This window comes from Natator depressus, chromosome 15 (genome assembly GCF_965152275.1).
Source record: "Natator depressus isolate rNatDep1 chromosome 15, rNatDep2.hap1, whole genome shotgun sequence".
In the NCBI taxonomy this organism is placed as follows: domain Eukaryota; kingdom Metazoa; phylum Chordata; order Testudines; family Cheloniidae; genus Natator; species Natator depressus.
In genome coordinates, this window is record NC_134248.1 from 12,128,482 (window position 1) to 12,153,296 (window position 24,815).

General features: G+C 42.9%; 2 protein-coding genes across 2 annotated transcripts in view; one reads left to right on the plus strand and one right to left on the minus strand.

Annotated features, from left to right (window-relative positions):
* The window catches only part of GNAZ (G protein subunit alpha z), a 141,918-nt gene extending 132,376 nt beyond the window's left edge, over positions 1-9,542 (plus strand). The window contains exon 3 of the mRNA XM_074973314.1: positions 7,365-9,542. Within this exon, the coding sequence (XP_074829415.1) occupies positions 7,365-7,709 (345 nt within the window). The 3' untranslated portion in view covers positions 7,710-9,542. The remainder of the gene's footprint in view (positions 1-7,364) is intronic.
* Positions 1-24,815, minus strand: part of RSPH14 (radial spoke head 14 homolog) — a 208,494-nt gene that overhangs the window by 167,594 nt on the left and 16,085 nt on the right. The window lies entirely within an intron of this gene.

Consider the following 24,815-nt stretch of genomic DNA (forward strand, 5'->3'; position numbering starts at 1 on the left):
GTGATTGCCACTAAGCATACACACAACATGTCCTGTCTTCTCCAATCCATTCTAGCATATTTTTACACCAGATCCACCCTTACAAGGACTACCAACTAAATGCTCTGGACAAAAGTATGATATGACACTCAGCCTTGGAATTTGACTATCTGGAGGCCAAGTTCTTTAAGGGACTTTGGACAAAAATATCCACTACCTGCCAAACCCAAACTATTCCTGGGGTTGGAAAATGTCACCAAGATGTTTCCTTCTTTGAAGCCAAATAATTTATTAACCACATCTTGACACAAAGCTCTGGTCGTAAATTGGGCATAAGATTTGGATAGGAACATATCACTGCTTAAATAAATAGAAGGGCTACTGAGAGTTATTGACTTCAGTTCACTTTACACGGGTCATGGGTACATATACAGTGAACTGCTCTGAAAGGAAATACTTAACACCTTTCCAGTTGTTCAGAATGAAATCACATATTGCTGTGGCGCTGTCCACACTTTCTTGAACATTTCACAGCAGTTATAAGTCTAATAAGATACAAAATACTTAGGATTCTTGGGATGTTTTCAAGTCTTAACACAAAGCACTTTCTTATCTAAATTACAATAATTTGAGATCTTGTAAAATGGGGTTTTGAATTGTAATTCTTCATCTTCCCTTTTAATGATATGAGGATTTTCTATTTTAAACTTGAGGGAGGAAGAAGGATTTTTGGGATATCTAAGGATTGGGGTTTTTTCGGTAGGATTATACATGACTAATCTAGTATTGACTGAAATTAAGTTACTGGGTTAGTTGAGAAATATTGTCATATGTGGGGATTCTAGTGCGGATTCCTGTATCCAATTCTTATCTATCTCTTCTATTATTATCATGATATTATATGGCTGGAAAAACACCTCTGCCTTTGTGTATCCATTTTCTTTCTTTGCTCTGTCATTATTTCTATTAAGAAATATCAGTAAAGAGTATTCAAAAATAAGAAAAAGATTGGAATGACTCCTTGGTGATATGTTAAGATTAATTGATGGTGCTTCTTTACCAGCTCTAAGTGGGAAGGATGGCCTGTACAATACCACAATGACTTTGTTAAAAGAGGCTCTTGTCTTCTAAAGAGAGAACACTGAAAATATCAGAGGTGGGCAAATGCTTGAAGATTTGTGATGCCCACTTCAACTCTAAAATGATTTAAAATTCCTCAACACATATAAAGAGAACTTGACTGTAAACTTGAAATCTTTTATAAATTCTTGTCTGATCTTACGATTTTGAAATCTCAGCAAACAGTTTTAGACAGTATTTTTTCATTTTGAGAGTCTCACTATGTGAAATTTAATGGTGTGTCACTATCAAGTGTGGTGGTGATACACACATAATAGTTGGAATCTGAAGGCTTTTGATGTTGAATAAAAAACATTGAACTTTTAAGACCAAAAGAGCCGACTAAAATTTTGAGATTGGAATCCCAATAAAACTTTTTACAGGAATTAGTACCTAATCTGCAACGTGTTGGAAAGAAATTTCCTTTAGTGTAAATATCTGTAAGCATGAGACTTCTTTCTGTCTTCTTTTTGGACAATATTTAGTTGAAATATTGACAGCTGCTGGAACAATTTTCTTCTCTGCACAAAAAAACGTAAGTTACAAAGGAGAAGGTCCTTTCTGGCACTCAACTTTCCAATAGCAATTGGCACCATGGACAGCTACATCTGCCATTTATCTACAGGGGGACATCCTCATGTGGATTAGTTAAACCCCTGTATTCCGAAGTTAATTAAACTAAATCAAATTAAGGCAACTTTAATTCGAAATGAGGGTTTTCACACCACAGTTTAATGTGGTTTAACTAATCCACTTAAAATACAGATCTTTAGTTAATTCATATTAATTTTCTATGATGTCCCCATATAAACAGCCTTTATTTTTCAAAGCAACAATATGTGGGAGAACAGTGTGCAGAAGAAGGGTAAAATATGGCCCACAATTTCTAACAGATGTTTCAATCCAACGTTAGTTTTCTTAGGTCCTCTTTGGGGACTGTTACCTTCTTGTGCTGAAGGGGCTTGCCTGTTCCAATGATCGGAGAACTATGCTGTCGGGAGCTTCGTGCTCCTGGTAGGGTCTCCCAAGGCAAAGAGGTCTGAGGGGAGGTCCAGACAAAGCATGGTCCAATCCCCCAAGTCCTCAACAGTGGATCAGGTGGAAAAGGATCTTCAGATCTTAACAGCTGTGAAAGTGGATGAAGGCTGCAGCAACTTGGAGATATCCAATTGTTGCAGACTTTCCCTGCCACTGGGCCCGAGACCTCCAACTTGTCATGATTGTGTGGTTGCTGTAAGCGCACCAGCTTCCCCATGTTAAAAGAAATCATGTGCAGGCTTCACCAATGGGAAATAACATCTTTCCAGCCTTGCAAGTTGTGTGGCAACAGACTAGGGGTGATAGGGACAGGATTAGTGAATCTGGCACTCCCTAGCCACGAATCTGCATGTAGGTGGTGGTAGTTATATGGTCGTCTGGCACCTGGACTGAGACGGGGTGCAATTTGGCAGCTACTATCACAACTGAGCAGTCCTCTTTAGGATTCCCTCTGCTCACCCCACATGGGGAGAGGGCTAGAAAAGGTGCCCAAAACCTAGGCTGTCTCACCCACTCCTGGCTGGGTTACCGCGTCCAGTGGGATCACTCTGCCTGCTGTCAAAGCTATAAAAAGACAGTGACTTTTGCTAGATGCCATGTTCGCACCGTGATGTATAACAAATATAATGTATGGCTGGAAAAAAGAACTGCTATCGTTGCCAGGGAGCTTGCAAGATATAACATCGACGTCGCTCCCCTTAGTGAGACAAGGTGCCCAGATGAAGATCAACTGAGAGAAGAAGGTGGAGGCTACACCTTTTTCTGGAAAGGGAAATCTGCAAAGGCGCAGGTGCATTTATGGTGTCAGTATTGCAATTAGGAATAAGTTTGTCAGTCAGTTTACAGAATTTCCTGTAGGAATCAATGAATGTCATGTGATTCTTCGTCTTAAGTTCAGCAATAACCAGTCTACTGCTGTCATCAGTGCATATGCCCCAACACTCAATGCTGTCAAGGATATCAAGGAACAATTCTATACAGATCTTGACAGAGTCTTGACCAACATTCCCAAGGAGGACAAGATCATGCTCCTCGAAGATTTTAACGCTAGAGTCAGGCATGAATCAGATCTCTGGAATGGCTCTATCGGAAAAGAAGGAGTAGGAAAGGCCAACTCCAATGGCATCCCCCTCCTGAGCAAATATGTAGAACATGGCCTGGTCATCACGAACATCCTCTTCAGACAAAGTGAGACTTATAAGACAACCTGGAGACACCCTCGCTCCAGGCATTGGCACCTTCTGGAGATCGGAAGGATGTCCTCATCATGAGGGCCATGCATGGAACCGATGACTGTTGGACAGACCATTGCCTTGTTAGATCTACCATGAATTTTCAGATCGCCTCATGGCATTGCAAGCAGGCAAAAACAGTACAAAACAAATTCAACATCAAGTCCCTTGAAGATATAGTGACTTGGGAGAAAATTCAACAGTGTCTCCAAGAGAGGTTCAGTACTATGCCTACAGTTGATGACGATAATGAAAATTTCTGGAAAGGATTAAAGACTGCCATTCTCTTGGCATATGCTGAGTTCATTGGCTATGTCACCCACCATCACCAAGATTGATTTGATGAGAATGATGCTGAGATTCAGGGTCTGCTCGACCAGAAAAGAAAAGCTCATTGCTATGGCAAAATGACATATTACACCAGCAGAAGAAAGAGTCATACAAGCAACTCAAGGCTGAAGCCCAAAGGAAAATCTATGACATCAAAAATAAATGGTAGTGAGAAAAAGCCAAGGAGATTGAGCTTTTTGCTGATAAACATGACATAAGGAGCCTTTTTCCGGCAGTAAGGACCATTTATGGTCCCCGCTCCCATAGTCCCACACCACTCTGAGCCCAAGATGGGTTGACATATTTTAAGGACATCCAAAGCCAGATGGAAGGAGCATTTTGAGTTACTCTTGAACCATGAGTCAACTGTCTCTGATGCCACTATTGAATCTATACCTCAGTGACATGAAAGACAATCTCTTGCTGACCTCCTTGTCCTGGAAGAAGCAACACAAGCCATTATGCAAACCAAGAACAATAAGGCAGCAGCTGGCATGCCAGCTGAAGTCTATAAGTTTTGAGGTAAAGAACTGGTAAGTAAGCTCCACAAACTTTTTCTTCATATCTGGTATAATGAGAAGATTCCAGAAGACTTGAGAAATGCCAACATTGTTACAATCTTTAAGAAAGGAGATAAGTCGAAGTGTGGAAATTATTGAGGCATTGCCTGGCTATCTACAGCAGGGAAAATGTTTGCCTGTATCCTCTTAAACCAATTACTTCCCTTGCTGAGAAAATATTGTCAGAATCTCAGTGCAGTTTTAGACCAACCCACGGGACAACTGTCATGATCTTCATTGCCAGCCAAATCCAGGAAAAGTCTCGGGAGCAAAATCAGGGCCTGTACATGGCCTTCATTGATTTGACAAAGGCCTTCGACTCAGTCAATCGCGAAGCCCTATGGAAGGTGCTGGCCAGATTTGGCTGCCCTCCAAAATTTATTAAGGTCCTAAGGCTTCTCCATGATCAGATGAATGCCACTGTTCTCTGTCATGGCCTTGAGACTGACCCTTTCATCATCAAAACTGGGGTTAAGCAAGGATGCATTATTGCCCCAACCCTGTTCTCCATCTATTTAGCAGTCATTTTAGTGCTAGTTAAAGACTGCCTCCCCAATGGAGTTGACATTCAATACAGAATGGATGGAAGGCTTTTTAATCTTTGACATCTCCGCTCAAAGCCTAAAGTCCTCAAGGTGTCCATTACTGATCTTCAGTATGCTGATGACTCTGCTATCCTCGCACACACTGCGAACGATCTTCAGTCCACACTGGATTTTTTTGCACAAGCTTACCAAAGCCTAGGACTCTCACTCAATACTGAGAACACTAAAGTGCTCTGTCAGCCTTCTTCATGCCTTGCACATGACTCACCACAAATCACTATCGAGGGACAGACTTTGGAGACAGTCGAGCACTTTTGCTACCTCGGTAGCCAACTTTCTCAAAATGCAAAAATTGACAGTGAGATCCAGCACAGGATCTAGTGCGCAAGTGCTTCCTTTGCAAAATTGCTCTGATGCGTTTTCACAGACCATGACCTATGGCAGGACACCAAGATCCAGGTCTATAAGACAATTATTATTCAAACATTCCTTTATGGATGCAAAACCTGGGTGACCTATCGACAGCACTTCAAGAGTCTGGAAAGGTACCACCAACGATGCTTCCCATAGGTGCAGGAACTATGCGTATGGGGGGTGCTGCAGCACCCCCATATTTTACAAAGGGCTCTGCTCCCAGGCCCACATGCGGGGTCCCAGCCCCATGCCTGGGGCTCTGCTTCTGGCTCCCAACATGGGGTCCTGGCTGCTGCCCTCATGCCGGGGGCTCCGCCCCGGCTCTGCACACAGGTTCCCAGCTTCCGCCCCGCACCTCGGGCTCTGCTCCCGGCCCCACACGTGGGGTCCCAGCTGCTGGCCCTGCACCCACCCCCAACCTTGGCCCCCTTACCTCTGTCTGGGTTTCCCCCTCCTGTAGACATGGCCCTGCTCCTGGCCCCAGCTTGCGGGGATGGATGGACAGGGGTAAGGGGGCTGGCTTTTAGCACCCCCACTAGTAAAAGTGTTCCAGCACCACTGATGCCTCCGGAAGATCCTTCACATCAAATGGAAAGATCGCTGCACTAACGCCAGCCTCCTCACTGAAGTCAATGTCACCAGCATTGAAACAATGATCCTCATTCAGCAACTTCACTGGGCTGAACATTGTGTGTGGATGCTAGACTTTCGCCTCCCAAAACAAGTCCTCTAGTCTCAGCTCACCCATGCTCAGAGATCCCGTGGTAGTCAGAGGAAACGCTACAAAGGCACACTGAAAGCGTATTTCAAGAAAACTGATGTGGATGGACATCACAAGGTGGGAGGAACAAGCCATCAACTGACCTCAATGTGCCACATCCTCCATCAGGCAGTAGCTCGCTTTGAGGAAAAGCACCTTGCCCTCAAAGCTGAAAAGGAAGGAAAAAGAAAGAACTTTTTCCCAGCAGGCATCTGACCTGCCAGGAAATGTCTATACTTACTGCGGGTGGATCTGTGGTTCCAGGATCGGACTCCTGAGACATCTCAGGACCCACAGTAAATCTGTGGTAGAGATCATCCTTGAATCGAGGGATCGCTGATGATGATGACTCAATTGGTATTTCCAAAATAAACGGTTCCTGTCAGTCACTCCAATGTGTTGTCAATGGTACTTATTAGTTTAGAGTGGCAAGTGGAAGATCAGAGGTGTCTACTAAACCCTTTTAGCCAAATTCTATCTTCATTTTGAATTCCCCCTTCTGTCTGAGAATGGATTTGGCCATCTGGAGGAAAATACACTTTTTCATATATACCTTTCCAAAGTTACTATTATTAAAGGGGAAAGGAAATACAGGAGAAAAAGGGATCAATTCAAAAATGAAGTAAAATTGCATAATTTATATATACAACTTGTCAAAGCTTCAAGACCAGACAATACTACATAGATATAACATGTTAGGTTGGGGATACCTGTAACAAAACAGGTGAAGACATACATAAATAGGAAGAGGAAGGGAGGAATGGACCAGGTGGAAAGGGGGAAAGAGAAGAGGTTTGGTGGAATGGAGGTCTGGCATTCTTTGAGCCATTTCAACATTTTTTATTCAAATATATCTAGAAACAGTGTCCAAATTTCTTTGGATTCATATAATTTATCTTTACAACAATAAGCTGTTCTTTCTTTGGCTGCTAACTCAGACAGGTGTGAATTCCACTGCTTTATTCTGGCCATAAACCTACTCTTCTATTTTTGTAAAATTATGTGCTTGTTGGTCATTGCAGCCCAAAAAATGTGTTTGTAATGCTAGCCTGATTGTGGAAAACAGTGAAGAACTACAGCAACTGTTCTTAAAAACTTCAGTCTGACTTTGCCTCACAGTTACCGATTATTAAAAAAAATTAAATCAAACTAAATGAAGCTGTAATCTATAGTGAACTGTAATATGTCAACTTAAGTGAATTAAGGTTCCTGAAAATTCATCCTAAGGTAAGATGTACAGTCAGACAGGAAGCAGGAATGAGAAACAGATAAGAACATTCTAAACAAAAGGGAGTTGTTCACTAACAGCTGTGATTATGTATTTCTATGTATTTTATATAGTTGTGTTCACAAACTGTTGCTGACATTGTTGGTTCCTTCCTTGCAGAGTCGGATGGCAGAGAGTCTGCGTCTCTTTGACTCCATTTGCAACAACAACTGGTTTATCAACACTTCCCTCATCCTCTTTCTGAATAAGAAAGATCTTCTGGCAGAAAAAATCCGACGCATCCCGCTAACAGTCTGCTTTCCTGAGTACAAGGGCCAAAACACTTACGAGGAGGCAGCAGTCTACATCCAACGCCAATTTGAGGACTTGAATCGCAACAAGGAGACCAAGGAGATTTATTCGCACTTCACCTGTGCCACTGATACCAGTAATATCCAATTTGTCTTTGATGCGGTGACAGATGTCATCATTCAGAACAATCTCAAATATATTGGCCTCTGCTAAAAATCTATGGGCCTCAGTCTGTTTTCCTGAGGTGACACAAAAGGGTCTTACCACCTCCATTTGTGGTGGAAACAATGTGGCAGTACTTGGAAGCCCAAAGAGAGGAAGGGGGAAAGCTGAATTATGTTCACAGCCCCCACACATCCCTCTTATCCCCGCCACAAACATTTTTTTTCAAAAATACATGTTTTGCAGGGTGCAAAGGCTCCAAAAAAAAGTTGAGGTGTAACTATGTGGAAATGTTATCACCACAATCACCGCTGGCTCATTCTGTTTGTTTCATTTCATTGTCCTCAGATGGCAGAGCTACCATATTCTGTGTAAGAAATAATACTTCACCCAGCTGTCCTAAAATCCATTTTACTGCGAGGCAGATGCAGAACTGTTGAATGGGAGATGGGCCTGCCTTGCAGTTTTTTTTTCTAGGAGAAAAGCTAGTTCCAATCTAAAGGCAACAGAACAGGAGAATTTCAGTAAAGCCTTCCTTACAGCTGTACAGAAGGAAAACGTATCCACCATACTGGCACACACACACACATACAGTATATACACACACATCATGTAAAGAGATGCACACAACTCACAGCATATACTATTTACACACTTCTGCTCTGCTTCATTATGTCATGGACACCTTTCCTGTTAAAGGAATTGTTGGTACAGAACTGTTCTATGATTTCTAGCCTGACCTTTAGCCCTTTCTTCAAAGCTTCAAAATATGCAGCAAAAGTAGATGAATGAAATAACTAATTAAAACTAGGCCAAATCAAGGTCAGTGTTTCTTCTACCAGTGAGGAATTTTATACATCAAGAGTCTTCTTTACATCTTTTTTTGCCAAGTCTTGTGGTGTTTCACAAAAAAAAACAAAACAAACAAAAAAAAACCCCTGAAAGTCAAAAAAAAGCTGTGTTCTTTTTTTTTAAACACAGACACATACAAAAAAATTTAAAAAATCACAAGGTAATTTTTTAAACTATCGTTTTAGTGTCTGGATTGCTGAGTGTGAAAGTTGCCAATGGACATTCTGCTCCATTGCTCCAAAGAAATTCTGGGAAATACAGTGATATCGTAAAAGCCTTCCCAGGGAGCCGGAGCCAATGAAACTGTGTATTATATAGCCTTTAAAGTCTTTTTTGTTGTTTTTTATTTAAAAAATGTGACGTATTATTAGAAGGTTAACAGATGAGCGATATGAACAATAACTAAATGTCTTGATATTTGAATTTAATAATTTAAATTATTTGCAGTTTAGTGAAATTAAAGAAACAGAAGAGATGCATTCCTTAGTTCCAGGTTTCATCTCATACAGAAATACTACTGGATATAGTACTGTTTCAGCGAAATTATGGCATATTTGAATGTCAGACGAGCTCTGTGGGACTATACTGGAAAATCTCACATGGATCAAATGGGCCTAAATCTGTGGTCATTTGATTCTTTCCCCCCAACCCCCTTCCATAGAAAAGACTTCTTACAGATTTCAGTGTAAAGTCAATGTGTAAATATACATTCAAGAATTGTAAAGCACATTCACACACACTATGGAAAATCTCCTCTCTTCCTTTGTTCCCCACATGTACCAAGATTAGTGTGAGAATTCTCAGCCAAGAGCTCTAAGAAATTTAAAAGAAAAAAAAGTTAATTATACCATCAAAGTTAAAGGTTGTCCACATTAAGAAAATAAATAATCTGAATGATACTGAACTGGTCCACAGTGTGTTCATTTATTGGCATTACAATTTAATAGTTTGCACAATTGAATGATGTTTCTAAATCTTTTTGCCAGACTGCAGAATTTTGTTCATTTGCTACAAACCTCTTTTCACAGTTCATCCACCAAGATTAAGGATAATTTTAGTGTACAGCAAAAATTGTATCTAAAGCCTCAAATTACTTCAGAGAGGATGTTTTTCCCTCTTACAAAACCACCACAAAATTCAATATGATTCCTCAGAAAAGGGCCAGTAGTAACTCTAGGAGGGGTACTGCAGTTCAAGATTGAGATGGAGCTCTGTGGAGGAAACTTCCATGACACTCACCTGCATTGCCTGGCTCTAGGTGGTGCTTTCACAAGCCTCATGTTCAGCAATATATGTCTATATATAGGTATGTATATAGCCAAGATTTTTAAAAATTCATGCCTAAAATTAGGCTTCTAAATTCATACTTAAGGGCCTGAAGAAGTGGGCTGATTTTTCAAAAGTGCCGAGCTCTCAGCAATTCTCGCTAATATCAACAGGTGCTGCTGGTTGCCTAATACGTTTGAAAATCAGGCCATTTATTTAGGGATCTCAATATGGATTTAAGAGCATCCATTTTTCAAAATGCTGGCCATATATAGAGGGTTTTTCAATGAAACCCAGGTGATTTAGTCACAAAAGTCCCATTAAAAATTTCAAAAATTTGCCCTTAGGCTCTTTGGAAATCTCATCCATCTACAATAACACAAACAAAGATAACAAGGCACACGCCACTCACCGAAAACCATAAAAATATGGAAAGAAGAAGTTAAGGGAAGTCTTCACGATTCATTGTCGCATTCAAATAATCTACAATGGTGTCAATAACATACTCTTACATTTTACAAAACATTCACTTCTACTTCCAACAGTTACCAAAAAGCAATACATACCACACCTTCACCTAGGCTGCACTCTAATGCAAAACATTATCTCCAACTTCATGCCCTCTTGTATCAAGAAAGTGGCACACCTGGCTGCCACACATTCCCCATGAGTAACATTATTCTACCTTAGTACTGCAGAGGTTGTCATTAAGGTTTTGCTGTCACTCTTTTGGTATGAATTGATGAGCATATAAATGAACAGACAAAGGTTCTGATGCTAACTCCCACCTGCTAAACTGTTTTCAGGCAAAACAGCCACAAGAGTGAAATAGTAATAATTGATTTCCATAACTCACAAAGGTAAACAGTCCAGTGTTAGAGAGGAAAAACTTCCTAGATACATTGGCCCAATCTACCATGTGCTCATTCAAAGAGAAAAGAGTTTTTAGCTGTGAAGGATTCAATGCTTGGAGCCCAGGGCAAAAAGAGCAACATAATCAGCTACTGTACTGCTGTCCAGACAAGCAATACAAACCAATAATGTGACCTGAAGGCACGACAGCTGCTGCAGCTCTAGTATGGAGCTTTTCCTTCTTCCTTTCTCTAATCATTAAAGTTATTGGAAAGATTAGTTGCTGGAAAGATCTTAGATAAAGAACATCCTTAGAGGTAAAGTCTGGTTTGACTTGCAACGTTTCAGCCTTGTTTATCACATTTAAGATCAGCTGTGGAAATAATAATTTCACTGTACACTCCTTTCTTATTCTAAGTGCTTGGGGGAATTTGAAGCCCTTTGATTTGCCTCTATACATGTCACCATGTGTGCATCCAAAGTCACACCTTTCCCATCTCTTATTTAAGAACCTACTCTCTTTTAAGGGAGTCAGAAACATCTAAATTCAGGCTTCATCTTAGCGTATGAGCAACGTGCCTCAGATTGCACGGAACCAGGATTCATCACAGAATTTGGTCTGCCGGTTGGCTAGGATTTCTTTAAGCAACATGGCGGCACAGTCTAATAGGAATTTGAGATTGCTATATGGACTACAGTACATTCAAAGGCAATGGTCTGAGTTCAGAGCAAATATTTTTCAACAGCACTGGGAGGGTACAAAAGTAGTCAAACGGCATATGGCAGGGGTGGCCAAACTGTGGCTCACGAGCCACATGTGGCTCTTTTACAATTAAAGTGCAGCTCGCGGAGCTCACCATGCCCCCCATTCTCTGCCTACCGGACTGGCAGGCGGGAGCTCACGGCTTCTGCTCTGCAGTGGGGTGGTGGGGCTTGGGGCTTCAGTCTCGTGGGGCAGTCCTGAGCCCCAGCAGGCATGTCCAGCCCTGGAGGTTATGAAGATTATTGTATGTGGCTCAGAGGCTCAGCAAGTTTGGCCACCCCTGGTATATGGGCATCACTGTCTCAAGTTATAAACTAACAGTGGGATTTTCAAAAGCACTCAGCACTGCCCTAAATCAGTTATGAGAAAATCCCTCTCAAGTATTCAAGGTGCTGACTTGTTATGGTTTCTATCAACTATAAATGCCAATGTTTGATAAGATTATAATGCATAAGTGCAAGATCCTCTAAACCAGTAATACCCAGACCTCAGTGGTTCAGGAACAAAATTAGCGATCAATGTTATCTAAAAGAGCCACAGTAGTATGAATTCATTGTTTCATTTACTATAATACTATATATTCATATTTAAACAGTATGACAGGGAAAATATTTAGTTTATAGTTATATTTATTGTATATATTCTTACAGCAAAATGACTAATCAGGTATTATTTTATCAACTTCAGTTAGTTAATAACATAGAAAAAGCATCTTGACTAGTTAATAACTTAGATTGGTTAATAATTAAATCACACAGTATTTTAATATTATGTGCTGCAAAGAGCCGCAGGAGACACATTAACGAGTGTCAGTATCACTGTTCTAGACTTAGTCCACTGGTGAAAGTACTTGCCCAGGGGTGGGCAAACTTTTTGGCCTGAGGGCCACATCGTGGTTCCAAAACTGTATGGAGGGCCAGGTAGGGAAGGCTGTGCCTCCCTAAACAGCCTGGCCCCCGCTCCCTATCCGCCTCCTCCCACTTCCCGCCCCTGACTGCCCCCCTCAGAACCCCCGACCCATCCAACCCCCTCTGCTCCTTGTCCCCTGACCGCCCCCTCCCAGGACCCCGCCCCCTCCTAGGACCCCACCCCCTATCCAACCCCCCCTGCTCCCTGTCTGTCCCAACCCTATCCACAGCCCCGCCCCGACAGGCCCCCTGGGACTCCCACACCTATCCAACCCCCCTGTTCCCCGTCTCCTGACCACCCCCCCCAGAACCTCCACCCCATCCAACTGCCCCCTGCTCCCTGTCCTCTGACTGCCCCCCAGGACCTCCTGCCCCTTATCCAACCCCCCCGTCTCCTTACCATGAGGCTCAGAGCAGCATGTCTGGCAGCTGCGCCTCCTGGCCAGAGCCAGCTGTGCTGCCCGGCAGGAGCTCGCAGCCCCGCCACCCAGAGCACCAGCGGCATGGTGAGCTGAGGCTGCGGAGGAGACAGTACAGCCTCCCTGGCCGGGAGCTCAAGGGCCCGGCAGGACAGTCCTGCGGGCTGGATGTGGCCCCCGGGCCATAGTTTGCCCCCTCTGTACTAGCCCCTATGAAGGTATTTATTTGTCCCATACTGGGACTGCATTCCAGTCTAGATTTCCCTCCATATCATAATCTGCTACCATCAGTAATTTGAACTGGGAAAATAAAGTTGTAAAATGGGTTTATGCTTCCTTTTGAGTTATATGTTGTACTGACTGACAGTGTGACCATTTCATTTCAGCACTAGCCTCCATATTACTTCTTATGGCCATTCCAGGTTGACAAGAAGGCCAGAAGAATCAGAAGTAAGCAATGCTCTTAACTGCAGCAGAACAGATATCTGGAAATGGTAATGGCTGCCAGGCAATGTAAGCAAGGACAAGAGAAACTTGCGAGAAAAGTTTCCTTAATTTAAAAAAAAAAATCTTTTAATTGGGCAGGTCCTTGAACAGCAGCATCACAGGCAGTGGAAATGCTCAGCCGTAGGGCACTGGTTACATCTATCCCACTCACTGTGTAAGTGGGGGAATAGTCCTGCTATGGTGGGGAACTTTCCTGGCTTCTGCACTACCCCGGTGAAGTGGGCTAGCGAAAGGATCCGAGTCCTCGCTCCCACTTCCTTTACCCAGGGGCCTCCCTGCCCTTGAGGACTCCCATTCCACTCTCCTGTCTGGCAGAGTCCTCGTAACCCCAACAAGGCTGGGCCCAGGATTCCTGGGGGGGCTCGACCCCCAACCCTGCTGTGGTCACCTAGGACAGGGGCTAGGGTGTCCACACTCCGGGGTACTCTCTCTGCACCGGGCACTTCTCTGACCCACTGACCATTACATACAATTCAAAGCAAATGCAAGTTATTTAATCAACAATTTTAAAAAGAATAAGGAAAAATGGGAAAGGTTAAAGGAAACACATCAACCTGCGCTGTGGCAGGGAACTTCACAAACAGTGTCTCTGGAATGTCAGGGCAGTTCACAGTCTGTTCCTTGTAAGTCCCAGGCCGCCTCCTCAGGCCCTGACTGTGCTGTAGGGATGCTGTGGGTTGGACACTTGCTATGTTGGTGGCCACACGCTCTCAGGCTCTAAGTGGTAGGACCTTTCTTCCCAGTGTCGCCCCCGCCCTGTCAGGGTTACGATCCAAGCCTGGCCTGCAGAGCCTCTTGGCTGAGGCATCTCTCTGTGCTGGGCCCGCTGCCCAGGGTCCACCTCGCTTTCCCCAGCTGCTCACCGCACTCAGCTTCGGACTGCTCCAGCCCCAGCTCCACCACTCTGTCTCAGCACTGCTCTGCCTCCAGCTCCCTGGGCTGCTTCTTTGACCCCTCTGCCTCTGGTTGCTACAACTCTGCTCCCAGGACAGGTCTGTTCTGCAGGCTGCTTCTGTGACTCTGCTCCCAGCACTGACCTGCTTCGTGGGCTGCTTTTCTGGCCCCTCTGGCTCTGGTTTCTGCAGCTCTGCTCCCAGGGCAAGTCTGCCCTCTCTGGGCTGTGCCTCTAGCTTTCGGGCTGCAGCTCTACTCCCAGGACAGGGTCTGCTCTCTCTGGGCTGCTTTTCTGGTCCCTCTGGATCTGGCACAGCTCTGCTCCCCAGCTTAGCTTGGGCCCCTGCTTTCTCCTTAGTTCGGCCCCACTCTGTCTGACCCAGGCAATTCCAGCTCACACGGAGGAGGATGGGACTTCCCTGGCCTCCTGACTCCCTGATTAGCCTGCCCGCCCTGTCATTCAGACTGACCTGGAGCATTGGCCACTCCCCATTGTTCCTGTGGGCTGTCAGTCTCAGGGTCCTGATTCCCCATCGACCCTTCCCCCTTTTTAGTACCGGGAGCTAGCAACTAAAACACCCCCACTGAATGTTAGCAAGGGGGCAACAGTCCCCTTACAACTGCAACGGCGCAACTAGTCTCAGGGGAGAAGAGAAAAGGTGAAGCACTGCAGTTCACTTAAATAGCTTACTCAGCCCCAGAAGAGGGTAAAGAGAAGGAAAGGAAGAATGCAGTTTTACACTTAAGTTTAAATCATCTTTCTTTCCCTATATTCAGTACTTGTTTCTTAAATAGCTGCTTTTTGCTGTTAAATCCTGTGATTCAGAGACGATCTCTGTTCATGAAAGCACAATAATATTTGTTCTTTGTGTTATGAATAACTTCTGTGGTGTCTTCTATTTGAAGAATTCAAGGCTCTTTACAAACTTTAATTAATTCAGCTTAGCACGCAGGTGGAGTAGAGCAATTTTATTATCCCCAACGTATAAATAACAAATCTGAGGCACAAAGATGTGGCAGAGTGACTTGTCAAAGACAACACAGGAAGCCTATCCCAGGGACTGGAGTTGAACCAAAGTCCCCAAGTCCTAGTCCTTTGCTTTACCCTCCAGACTGTATTCCATTCACATCTTCAGCCAACTCAAACATTTGACATAAAGATTGCGAAAATAGCTCCTTGACCCCAAATTCCACCTAATTTATTTAATGGATTCATCCCTTTGTGTGAATTAGCTTTGCTGAAAATAACTTCATTCTTACTTTTAGATTACACTCCTGATTTTTGAATACAGCCAATGTGAGCAATTCATCTGCAATGCACTTTTATCATATCTAAGGAAAAAATAATGTTCTGGGTTAGGTTATATTTTTCCCATAATCCACCTGTCCTCCTCTTTCCTGTTTCACAATTTTTTACCTTTCTTGGTTTTTCAGACATGGTGGAGTCAGTCTTTTCCCGGATGTTGATAAATCATTCAATTAAATATGCATCTGTTTCCTCAGTCTTCTTGTTCATCAGTGATGCAGTACACTACTATGTGGAAGGACAAGTCCAGTAATACACCTGGGATTCCACTTCACCTGGCAAAGATGACATTCACAGAATAGATGTTTCATCTGTTGAAATGAGGGTGCCATCTGTCCTCCTTCAGTGTTGGCACTCCATGCAGCAACACTGGCTTCAAAAAGAATTTTTTTTCCCTTCAACACCGATTATCCATGGATTATGTAGATTATTATTTCTTTAGCTGTTGAAGGATGGGATGGAAGAGACACTTTTGAGAGTTCGGAAAGTATTATAACTGGAATTGTTTCTAAAAAGAGATGGTGGCAGACTGATAAGCCAGTCCAGCTAAAGTGGTGCCTAAAAGAATTTAATGTTTTTATAAGAAAGGGCCACCACCACATGGCACTTAGTGAAGATGTACAAGAAGTGGACAAGCCAAAAGGAAGGACTTTGAAGTGGTAGTGTCTTGTCACAACACAGAACATCCAGACTCTGTTTGTTTGCCATGTGAAAGTTGAGAGCTGCATACCAATTTCCCCAAGATAAGGAATGGATAATGTCCCTTAGATTAAGTGTCCTGAACTTGAATGATCTTATGTACCTGTTGATGTTTGAGGTTTTGGATGTATCTCAAACTATTGCTCTTCTTACAGACCAGGAAATACCAAAAATAAATTCCTTCACTGTGTTCCTACAGATCCTCTTCTATTTTTCCTTTCCTGAGGAGGTAATCCACTTTTCCCAGCAGGACTTTCTCTTGAAATGGGTCCTTAAGGAGGAAGAGAGAGATGGCGAGGTGGCCTGATGCAGAACTGGATGGAATATCTGTCGCTGATGATGTCTAGTAACCACTGTTGGAAGTAATCTTGCATCAGATTCTATGAGAGGAGAGATAAAGTCCAAAGGGAGCAGATGAGGGAGGATGGACACGAGATGTGGTGCTGTAAAAGGATCGGTTCATTACTGGCATCTCCTTGGGGCAGGGTGTGTTGTGGCAGATCTCTCGCCACTGGGGTCTGTTGTTGCAGGCTGCTCTCCGGCCAGGTCACTTCAAAGTCCCTCTCCTTTCGGTATAATCCGTAAACAAAAAGCAAAGGGAATTAACACAAATAAACTGAGTTAGTAACAGAGAGAGGGGAATGACTCTCTCTCGGGGTGTATCAGGGTCAGGCCTTCCCTTCCCTCAGGGAGGGACTTTCAGGCAGTGGTTGTCAGGGAAGTTCCTGTCTTCAGTCAGCCCTTTCTCAGGAGCTGAGGGTTGAAGTTTGCTCTCTTCCCTGGTCTGCTCACAAGTGAGCTGTTCAGCTTCTCTTTTAAACTCCTTCTCCAGACTGCGCATGTCTTGCAGGTGTGGCCAGATGGAGCTGGTTGAGCCAAGCTCCTTAACCCCTTGTGGTCCCCTGTGGGGTTTGTGTACCCCATCAGAGATGCAAATCAGTGTATAGCACTCAATTATATCAAAATTGATGTTTGGGGGCTTCTGCTAAGGGCTATGAGAACATGCAATGAGGAATCATGCTCCTATAATGCTGAGGTTGTTTGCCAGTAGTAGGTTTAGGAAGAGGATTCTACCATCTCTGGGACTACATCCCTTGGTGTTAAGGAAGTCTGTTTCTGCAAGTGGAGTGACAGGTAGGAGAACCTCCTCTCAGCTGAGTAAGAGGACTGTGTTAGTTCCAGGAAGTGGGCAGCGGCCTTAGTGACCTTTGATCTTCTTCAGGGTCACCTCCTTTTTTATGCTTAAAAGGCCATTGCCCCCAGATGAAATGTTTTAAATTTTCCATGATAGTCAAATGTGAGACCAGAGGATCTAAGCCAGGAGTACCTCCTAAGAGCCACTCCTGTAGCCATTGGCCTTGCACTGGTGTCTGAGGCATTATATGCTTCTCTTAGAGAGTGTCAGCAAGCATACAACTGTGACACCCTGACACCCCAATATTCACCACTGTCATGTAATTAGGATATGTCTTATACAAAGTATGCCTTGTGAGATGTCATTCTAAAAGTCTTGATCTGCTAGACAGTAATATCTCATTGGATTGTATGTGCTATTGATGTATGTAAAATTCTGAAGTGTGGCTATGTATGTGGTGCTGAAACATGACCTGAAGTTGAGAACACCCACAACCAGCCTTTCAGGTAGGACAGTAAAAGGACCAAACAATGTTAATGGCTTATTGAGGAAATGCACACAAGCACAAGGATTACTCCAGGAACCGTGTACAATAGAAACCTCTCAGAGATAGCACTACACAATGGGAACTGTTTGACCCAGGTCACAGCAAAAGAGCTTTCCCGCAAGTGGGGAGAGGATATAAAAGGGGGAAAATGACATCATGGGAGCACCTCACTCTCCCTACAACAACACACCTGGAAACACCTGAGGAACAAAGACTGAACTGTGAGAAGTGATTGATGGTTCCAGGCTGGAAGGATTTTTAGCCTGTGTATGAAAACCTGGGAAAGCCAAGGCAACTTGTGCTTAAGAATCTGCTAGCCTGTTTATCACTCAGGGTGAGAATTTGCTAATTCATATCCTACCTATCTGGTGTGTTAAACTCAGTTTGCGGTTTTTGTTTAATTACTAAGGTAATCTGCTTTGATCTGTTTGCTATCACTTATAATCACTGAACATCTATCTTCTGTAGTTAATAAACTTGTCTTGGTTTGTCTCTAAAACCAGTGTGGAACTCCTACTTGGAGCAGAAAGCTGTTGCATATCTCTCTCCACACTGAGGGAGAGGGAGAATTTTATGATCTTATGCTATATAGTTCTCTGTGAGGGCAAGATGATACAATTTGGGGTTTACACTCCAGAGGAGGTGTGCACTTGTGTGCTGGGCAATTCCTTAGCTGAGCTCTCCCATGCAGAGCTGATCTCAGCATCTGTGTGAATATAACTGCAACTGGGTGTGTCTCTACCTGTGTGTGTGCTGGAAGGGGGCTTGAGAGCCTGTCACAGCAGCACAGAGTAAGGGGAACCCAGGCTGGTGGAACAGGCAGGCTCAATGGTATCCCAGTTCTAAGTGGGACACCGGGGGGAACCCATCACAATGACCTTTGGTGACCAGAGTCTTGCCTGCTTTCTTCTGTTCCTCTGGCAAGGAATCTGAGAGTCATACATTCTAATGCCAGAAGGGACCACTGTGATCATCTTGTTTGTATAGTACAGGCCATAGAACTTCGCAAAATAATTCCTAGAGTGAATCTTTTTAAAAAACTTCCAATCTGGATTTTAAAATTGCCAGTGATAAAGAATCCATCACAACCCTTGGAAACTTGGTGATTACACTCACTGTTAAAAATGTATGCCTCATTTCCAGTTTGAATTTGTCTACCTTCAACTTCCAGCCATTGGATCGTGTTATACGATTCACGGTTCGAAGAGACCATTATTAAATATTTGTTCCCCATGTAGATTCTTATAGACTGTATTTAAGTCATCCCTTATCCTTCTCTTTGTTAAGTTAAATAGACTAAGTCCGTGAGTCTGTCACTATAAGGCATATTTTCTAATCCTTTAATCATTCTCATGGCTCTTCCCTGAACCCTCTCCAATTTATCAACATCCTTCTTGAATTATGGACACCAGAACTGGGCACGGTATTCCAGCAGCGGTCGCACCAGTGTCAAATACAGAGGTAAAATAATCTCTCTTCTCTGACTCAAGAATCCTCTGTTTATGCAGCCAAGGATTGCCTTAGTCCTTTTGGCCAGAGCATCACACTTTGAGCCCATGTTCAGCTCATATCTACCCTGACCCCCAAATCTTTTTCAGAGTCACTGCTTCCCAGAATGGAGCCCCCTGCATCCTGTAAGTATGGCCTACATTCTTTGTTCCTAGACGTATACATTTACATTTAGCTGTATTAAAACACATATTGTTTGCTTGCACCCAGCATACCAAGTGATCCAGATCGCTCTGTATCAGTGACCTGTCCTCTTCATTATTTACCATTTCCCCAATTTTTGTGTTATCTACAAACTTTATCAATGATGACTTTATGTTTTTTTTCCAGGTCATTGATAAATATGTTAATAGTGTAGGGCCAAGAACTGATCTGTGCAGGACTCCACTACAAACACCCTCCACTCGGTGATGATTCTCCATTTACATTTTGACACTTGTCAGTTAATCATCTTTTAATCCATTTAATCTGTGCCACACTATTTTCACTTGTTCAAGTTGTTTAATCAAAATGTGATGTAGTACCATGTCAAATGGCTTACAGAAGTCTAAGTACATTACCTAACACTATTATCTTTAATAAACTTGCAAACAAACTTGTATGCCCATCAAAAAGATATCAAGTTTGACTATATCTATTTTTCATAACCCCATGTTGATTGGCTTTAATTATAGTACCCTCTTTTATTCTTTATTAACAGAGGCCTGCATCATCATGCCCAGGATTGATGTCAGACTGACAGACTTAAAATTACCTGGGTCATCCAGTTTGCCCTTTGTAAAAACTGGCACATTAGCTTTCTTCCAGTCTTCTAGAATTTCCCCAGTGTTCCAAGGTTTATTGAAAGCCAGTATTAACAGTCCAGCAACCAACTCAGCCTGCTCTTTTAAAACTCTTGGATGCAAGTTATCTGGACCTGCTGATTTTAAAATGTCTGTCTTTAGTAGCTGCTGATTAACATACGCCTGAGATACTAATGGAATGGAAAGAGAGTCATCATCATCATATGATATTACTACATCCTCTGTTTTTTACAGAAGAGAATACAAATACAGGGATCCTGGCATCCCAGAAAACAAACTGTAGTGAGACAATCGCCTGATAGTTGACCATCTGAAGGCTTATTGACTAAGAGCTGCCAAATGCACTTAGTTTATGTTCCTCTCTGTCAGAAGAAGTCGAATGAAACATTTTGTTGCCCCGACTCTCTCTTGTGCTGCAGGCATCACCATGATGTTAGTTGGAGAATTTTGTATGTCCTTCAGCTGACACAGGAGACCACAGTTGGGTAAGAGAAGAGAAGAAAGGGGAAATAGACAGATATCCTTACCTGGATTGGGACAGCCAGAGCTAAGAGGCAGAGCCAAATTCTCCATGGTCTGCATTTGAGATATGTCAAATAGGGAATCAGATTTTTCCAGTTCTTTGACCCTTGTTTGCAGTTGGAGAGTATTTGCAGTTGTTCCATTTGCTCCTGAAAATATCTTTGATCATCAGGATGATAAACAGATGAAGCACTACTCTGTTTTTCTGCTGTGGAGCTCTGTACTTTCCTCCAAAGGTAACTTGTATGGTTTCTCTGAAGCCTCATTCCATTCCTCAAATATAGGCAGATCCCCCTGCATATGTAAGGGATCTGGTGCCAGTAAGGAAGGTTGTACTGGCGCCAGATGAAGAATAGGCTCTGGTTGAGGGCATTGGTACCAAAAGGAGTATTGGCACTGCCACCAAAGTGGCCTTCCAAAATGGCCTTCACGGAGTCCTCTATGTAGAGCCACAAGCGTAACACAAGAGGGCCCTGCATGATATCATTCCATGATGCCTGGATTTGAGGCAACGAAAGAAGTCCAATATCCCAAGGTCAGTGGTGCCAGGTGAAGGTAAACACTTAGGTGGGTGCTTCCTGCATCAGCATCAAGGCTATTGAGGCCTTTACAGGCAGTGGTGGTTTGGTCTTCAATGCTGCTTTTGATTTAACTGGTGCTGGATGAGAGCTTCACTCCCAGCATAAGACATAGGATATTCCAGTCTTGAACCCATAACAGAAGGTGGCCAGAGAAGCAAAGTGAGCCTGGGGTCATGTGTCAGAGGACCTCAACACAGAGTCTGGTTTTAATTCCCTGAATGGGCCCACTGGAGTATCAGGATGCAGGCATCAAGAAGCTAGATGAGCCTGGAGCCCCACGTGTTTCTCCCTTCCAGCATGAGAAGTGAGGGCACAGCAAAACATTGCTTTATTGAGAGGGTCTTGCCCAGACATACAAGACACTAGAGTTGCGCGTTGGTCTCTAGTACAATTGATGGGCACAGGATGCACCTTCTGAAAACACTTATGGGGCTCTGGGTCTGATATGGTCCCGGTAAGGGGCCAAAGTCTCCCAGGACAAGGAAAGGGATATCCTCACTAAACTATCCTAAATGATTATGTATAAGAAAATCTTAAACTAGGCTAAGGGAAGGTCTCATCTGTGGACATGAAGATGAATTCCATTTGCTCTCTGTGATGGCAGGGGATGTACTCCCTTATACAGAATAGGGTGAAGAAGTCACCTTGTCATGAGATCTCTGTCATTCCCAATAGTCATGGCTTTTCACAGTAGTTCTGCAGTTCGACTCCAGGAGTATCATATCCCAGAAATAGTAATGCATGGAGGCCCTTGAAGAAGAATGTATTTAATCCTAAATTATTGATATGTACTCTCAACATTAAAATAATCTTAACTAAGTTTTTGTCCGGGGTATATGTTAAAGGGAAGATGTTCAAAGGCAGAAAGAGCAATTAGATGCCCCACTCCCAATGAAAGTCAATGAGAGTAGGTTGCCTAATATGTTTGAAAATCTACCCCTAAATATATACTGGTAAGTATAAAAAACCTCATACATCTCCACATATATTTCAGTATACTTGTATCCAAATTCCAAACAATATGTGGCATCTATATCCCATTAATATACCGTGAAAGCAAAAATTTGCAAAATTCTGTATACTTTTTCTACTTATACTACTACATTTTTAAGAATCCAGTCTCACTATCCTGAGGAAAGTAAAAGGCTTCTTCTGGAGTATCAGATGTAAGTACATTAATAATATGCACAGAGAAAAAAGAATTCTACAGGAACTATTTAACATTCACCAGCACCTGCAAGATTAATCACATACTGCCACTTACTGGTAAGAAATTGAGAAGACTTCATAATAATGCACCAGAAACTGCTAAAAGCAGAGTGTCTCTGTAACTTGGAGAGAAAAAGAACGTTTCAGATTGATAGGTCAAGCAAACGTCAAATGTGATGAGTCAAGATGAAGGAACAGAGATGAGGATAACACTGGAAAGGCAGATGAGTAAGCAGGGGAATGGGGGGCTATCAGGTCAGAGAAACAGCGTGGAATGAGTTCACATGGAGTTTTGAAAACCAGCAAGTCATTTTTTAATTGGATTCAGATATGGATAGGAAGCCAGTGAAGGTGAGAAATGATGGGGTTGATATAGTCTCATTTCCTGAAGGAAGAAAGCAGTCATGGCATGGCATTCTGGACTCCTTGAAGTTTATAAGGTAGTGATTCAGGAAAACTATAAAAGACAGAAATGCAATAGTCAAGATGTGAAGTGATAGAAGCATGAATAAGGATTTCAGCAGAGAACAGGGTCAAGATAAGGACAAATTCTTGCAATGTTCCAGAAGAGGTAATGGACAGGCTTATTTATAGATAAGGGAGTTATGGGAGACAAAAGTAAGTTCAGGGTCAAAGCTGACATCAGGCAAGATTAAGATGTAGAACTAACACCTGAGTTAACCCTACTGAGACAGGTTTCAGAGTAGCAGCCGTGTTAGTCTGTATTCGCAAAAAGAAAAGGAGTACTTGTGGCACCTTAGAGACTAACAAATTTATTTGAGCATAAGCTTTCGTGAGCTACAGCTCACTTCATCGGATGCATTCCGTGGAAAATACAGTGGGGAGATTTTTATATACACAGAGAACATGAAACAATGGGTGTAATGACCGATCCACTCCCAGTCTCTATTCAAGCCTAAGTTAATTGTATCCAGTTTCCAAATTAATTCCAGTTCAGCAGTCTCTCGTTGGAGTCTGTTTTTGAAGTTTTTTTGTTGAAGAATTGCCACTTTTAGGTCTGTAATCGAGTGACCAGAGAGATTGAAGTGTTCTCCGACTGGTTTTTGAACTACTGAGACAGTGGGTCTATATACGTATCTGTCTAAAGATTTATTTGGCTCACCAAATGGAAAATTCCAGTGTTTTAAGGGTTAGGGAGAATGATAGCAGAGTTGGAGAGATGGGACATCAAAGGGCTAGATTCATCCAAGTTGTTTGCAGGAAGGTATTCCTCATACCTCCATGGGCTGTGGGAGATTTAAATCCCAACGGCCCAGGGAGGCAATGTTACAGTTCCCTCAAGGTTTCTGCTAGGCAAAGACAGCTTCAAATTGCTATCAGGGCTCTGCCACCTGAGGCTTCTCAAGTAACGTGCCAACTCACTGCATCCCCCAGCCACCCTGACCAGTCACCATTCCTGGAGACTGCCACCCATTTTTGGATTGCAGTAGCCCCCCAAGTCCTCCTGATAGACAAAGATTGCAGCCACTTTCTATCACCACAACCTCCTCACAACAAACTTTCTGCCTTAGGAGTCATATACCAATATTTAGACCAGCAGAAGATAGCAAAGACCCTGTCTTAATCTCAGCCAAGAGCTCTTTACCCAGAATAACATTGGTCTTTGAAACATTTAATAGCAAGAAGTTAAGAGTTAGCTAGGAGATGAAAGTAAAAATTTTGAGGCACTCCACAGCAAAAGAAATGGAGTTTCTAACAGAAACATTAGAGTTCAGTTAGAGGGGTATGGTTCAAACAAACCATAAGAAGACAGTGCTGGAGACAGCAACCTTTTGCTTGAAAAATGTATGTCAAATCCAGCTTTTCTCACACATGCAAATAGTCCCATTGCAGTCAGTTTGACTTTACTCGCACATGTAAAATGAGCAGAATTTGGCCCAAAGTGATACATAGCATGATTGGACCAAGTGTAACAGAAATGGGTGGAAGTGTTCAAAATACTAACAACATACAACCGTAACACAATTTTTTTTTTTTTTTTTTTAAAAAGACCTCTGCGATTTGGTCCCTGATAAGGCAATTCTGCCTCCTCCTTTCAACTGAATTTGCAATGAGGGCACATGACAATTTTGTGCAAGGATGTTTACTGCCTAACTAAGTAATTTTCACAGCTATGTAAATCTGTTGTTTCCTCAATATTAACTGTTGTGAGTCTTTCAGTAGAAAAAAAGGTAACAAAAGTTCAGAGAATCTATTTATCTAATGAGCAAAGATTTCACAGTTTAGATAGTGTGACGGGGTGAACTAGGCCCTCAGGCCCCCTGGTGGATGTCTTGCCACACCCCACACCAGAAAAGGGTAGTGGAGATGGTCCTCTAAGCTCCCTAGAGTGACTGCATGGGATGCAGCCAATCAGCAAAGAGG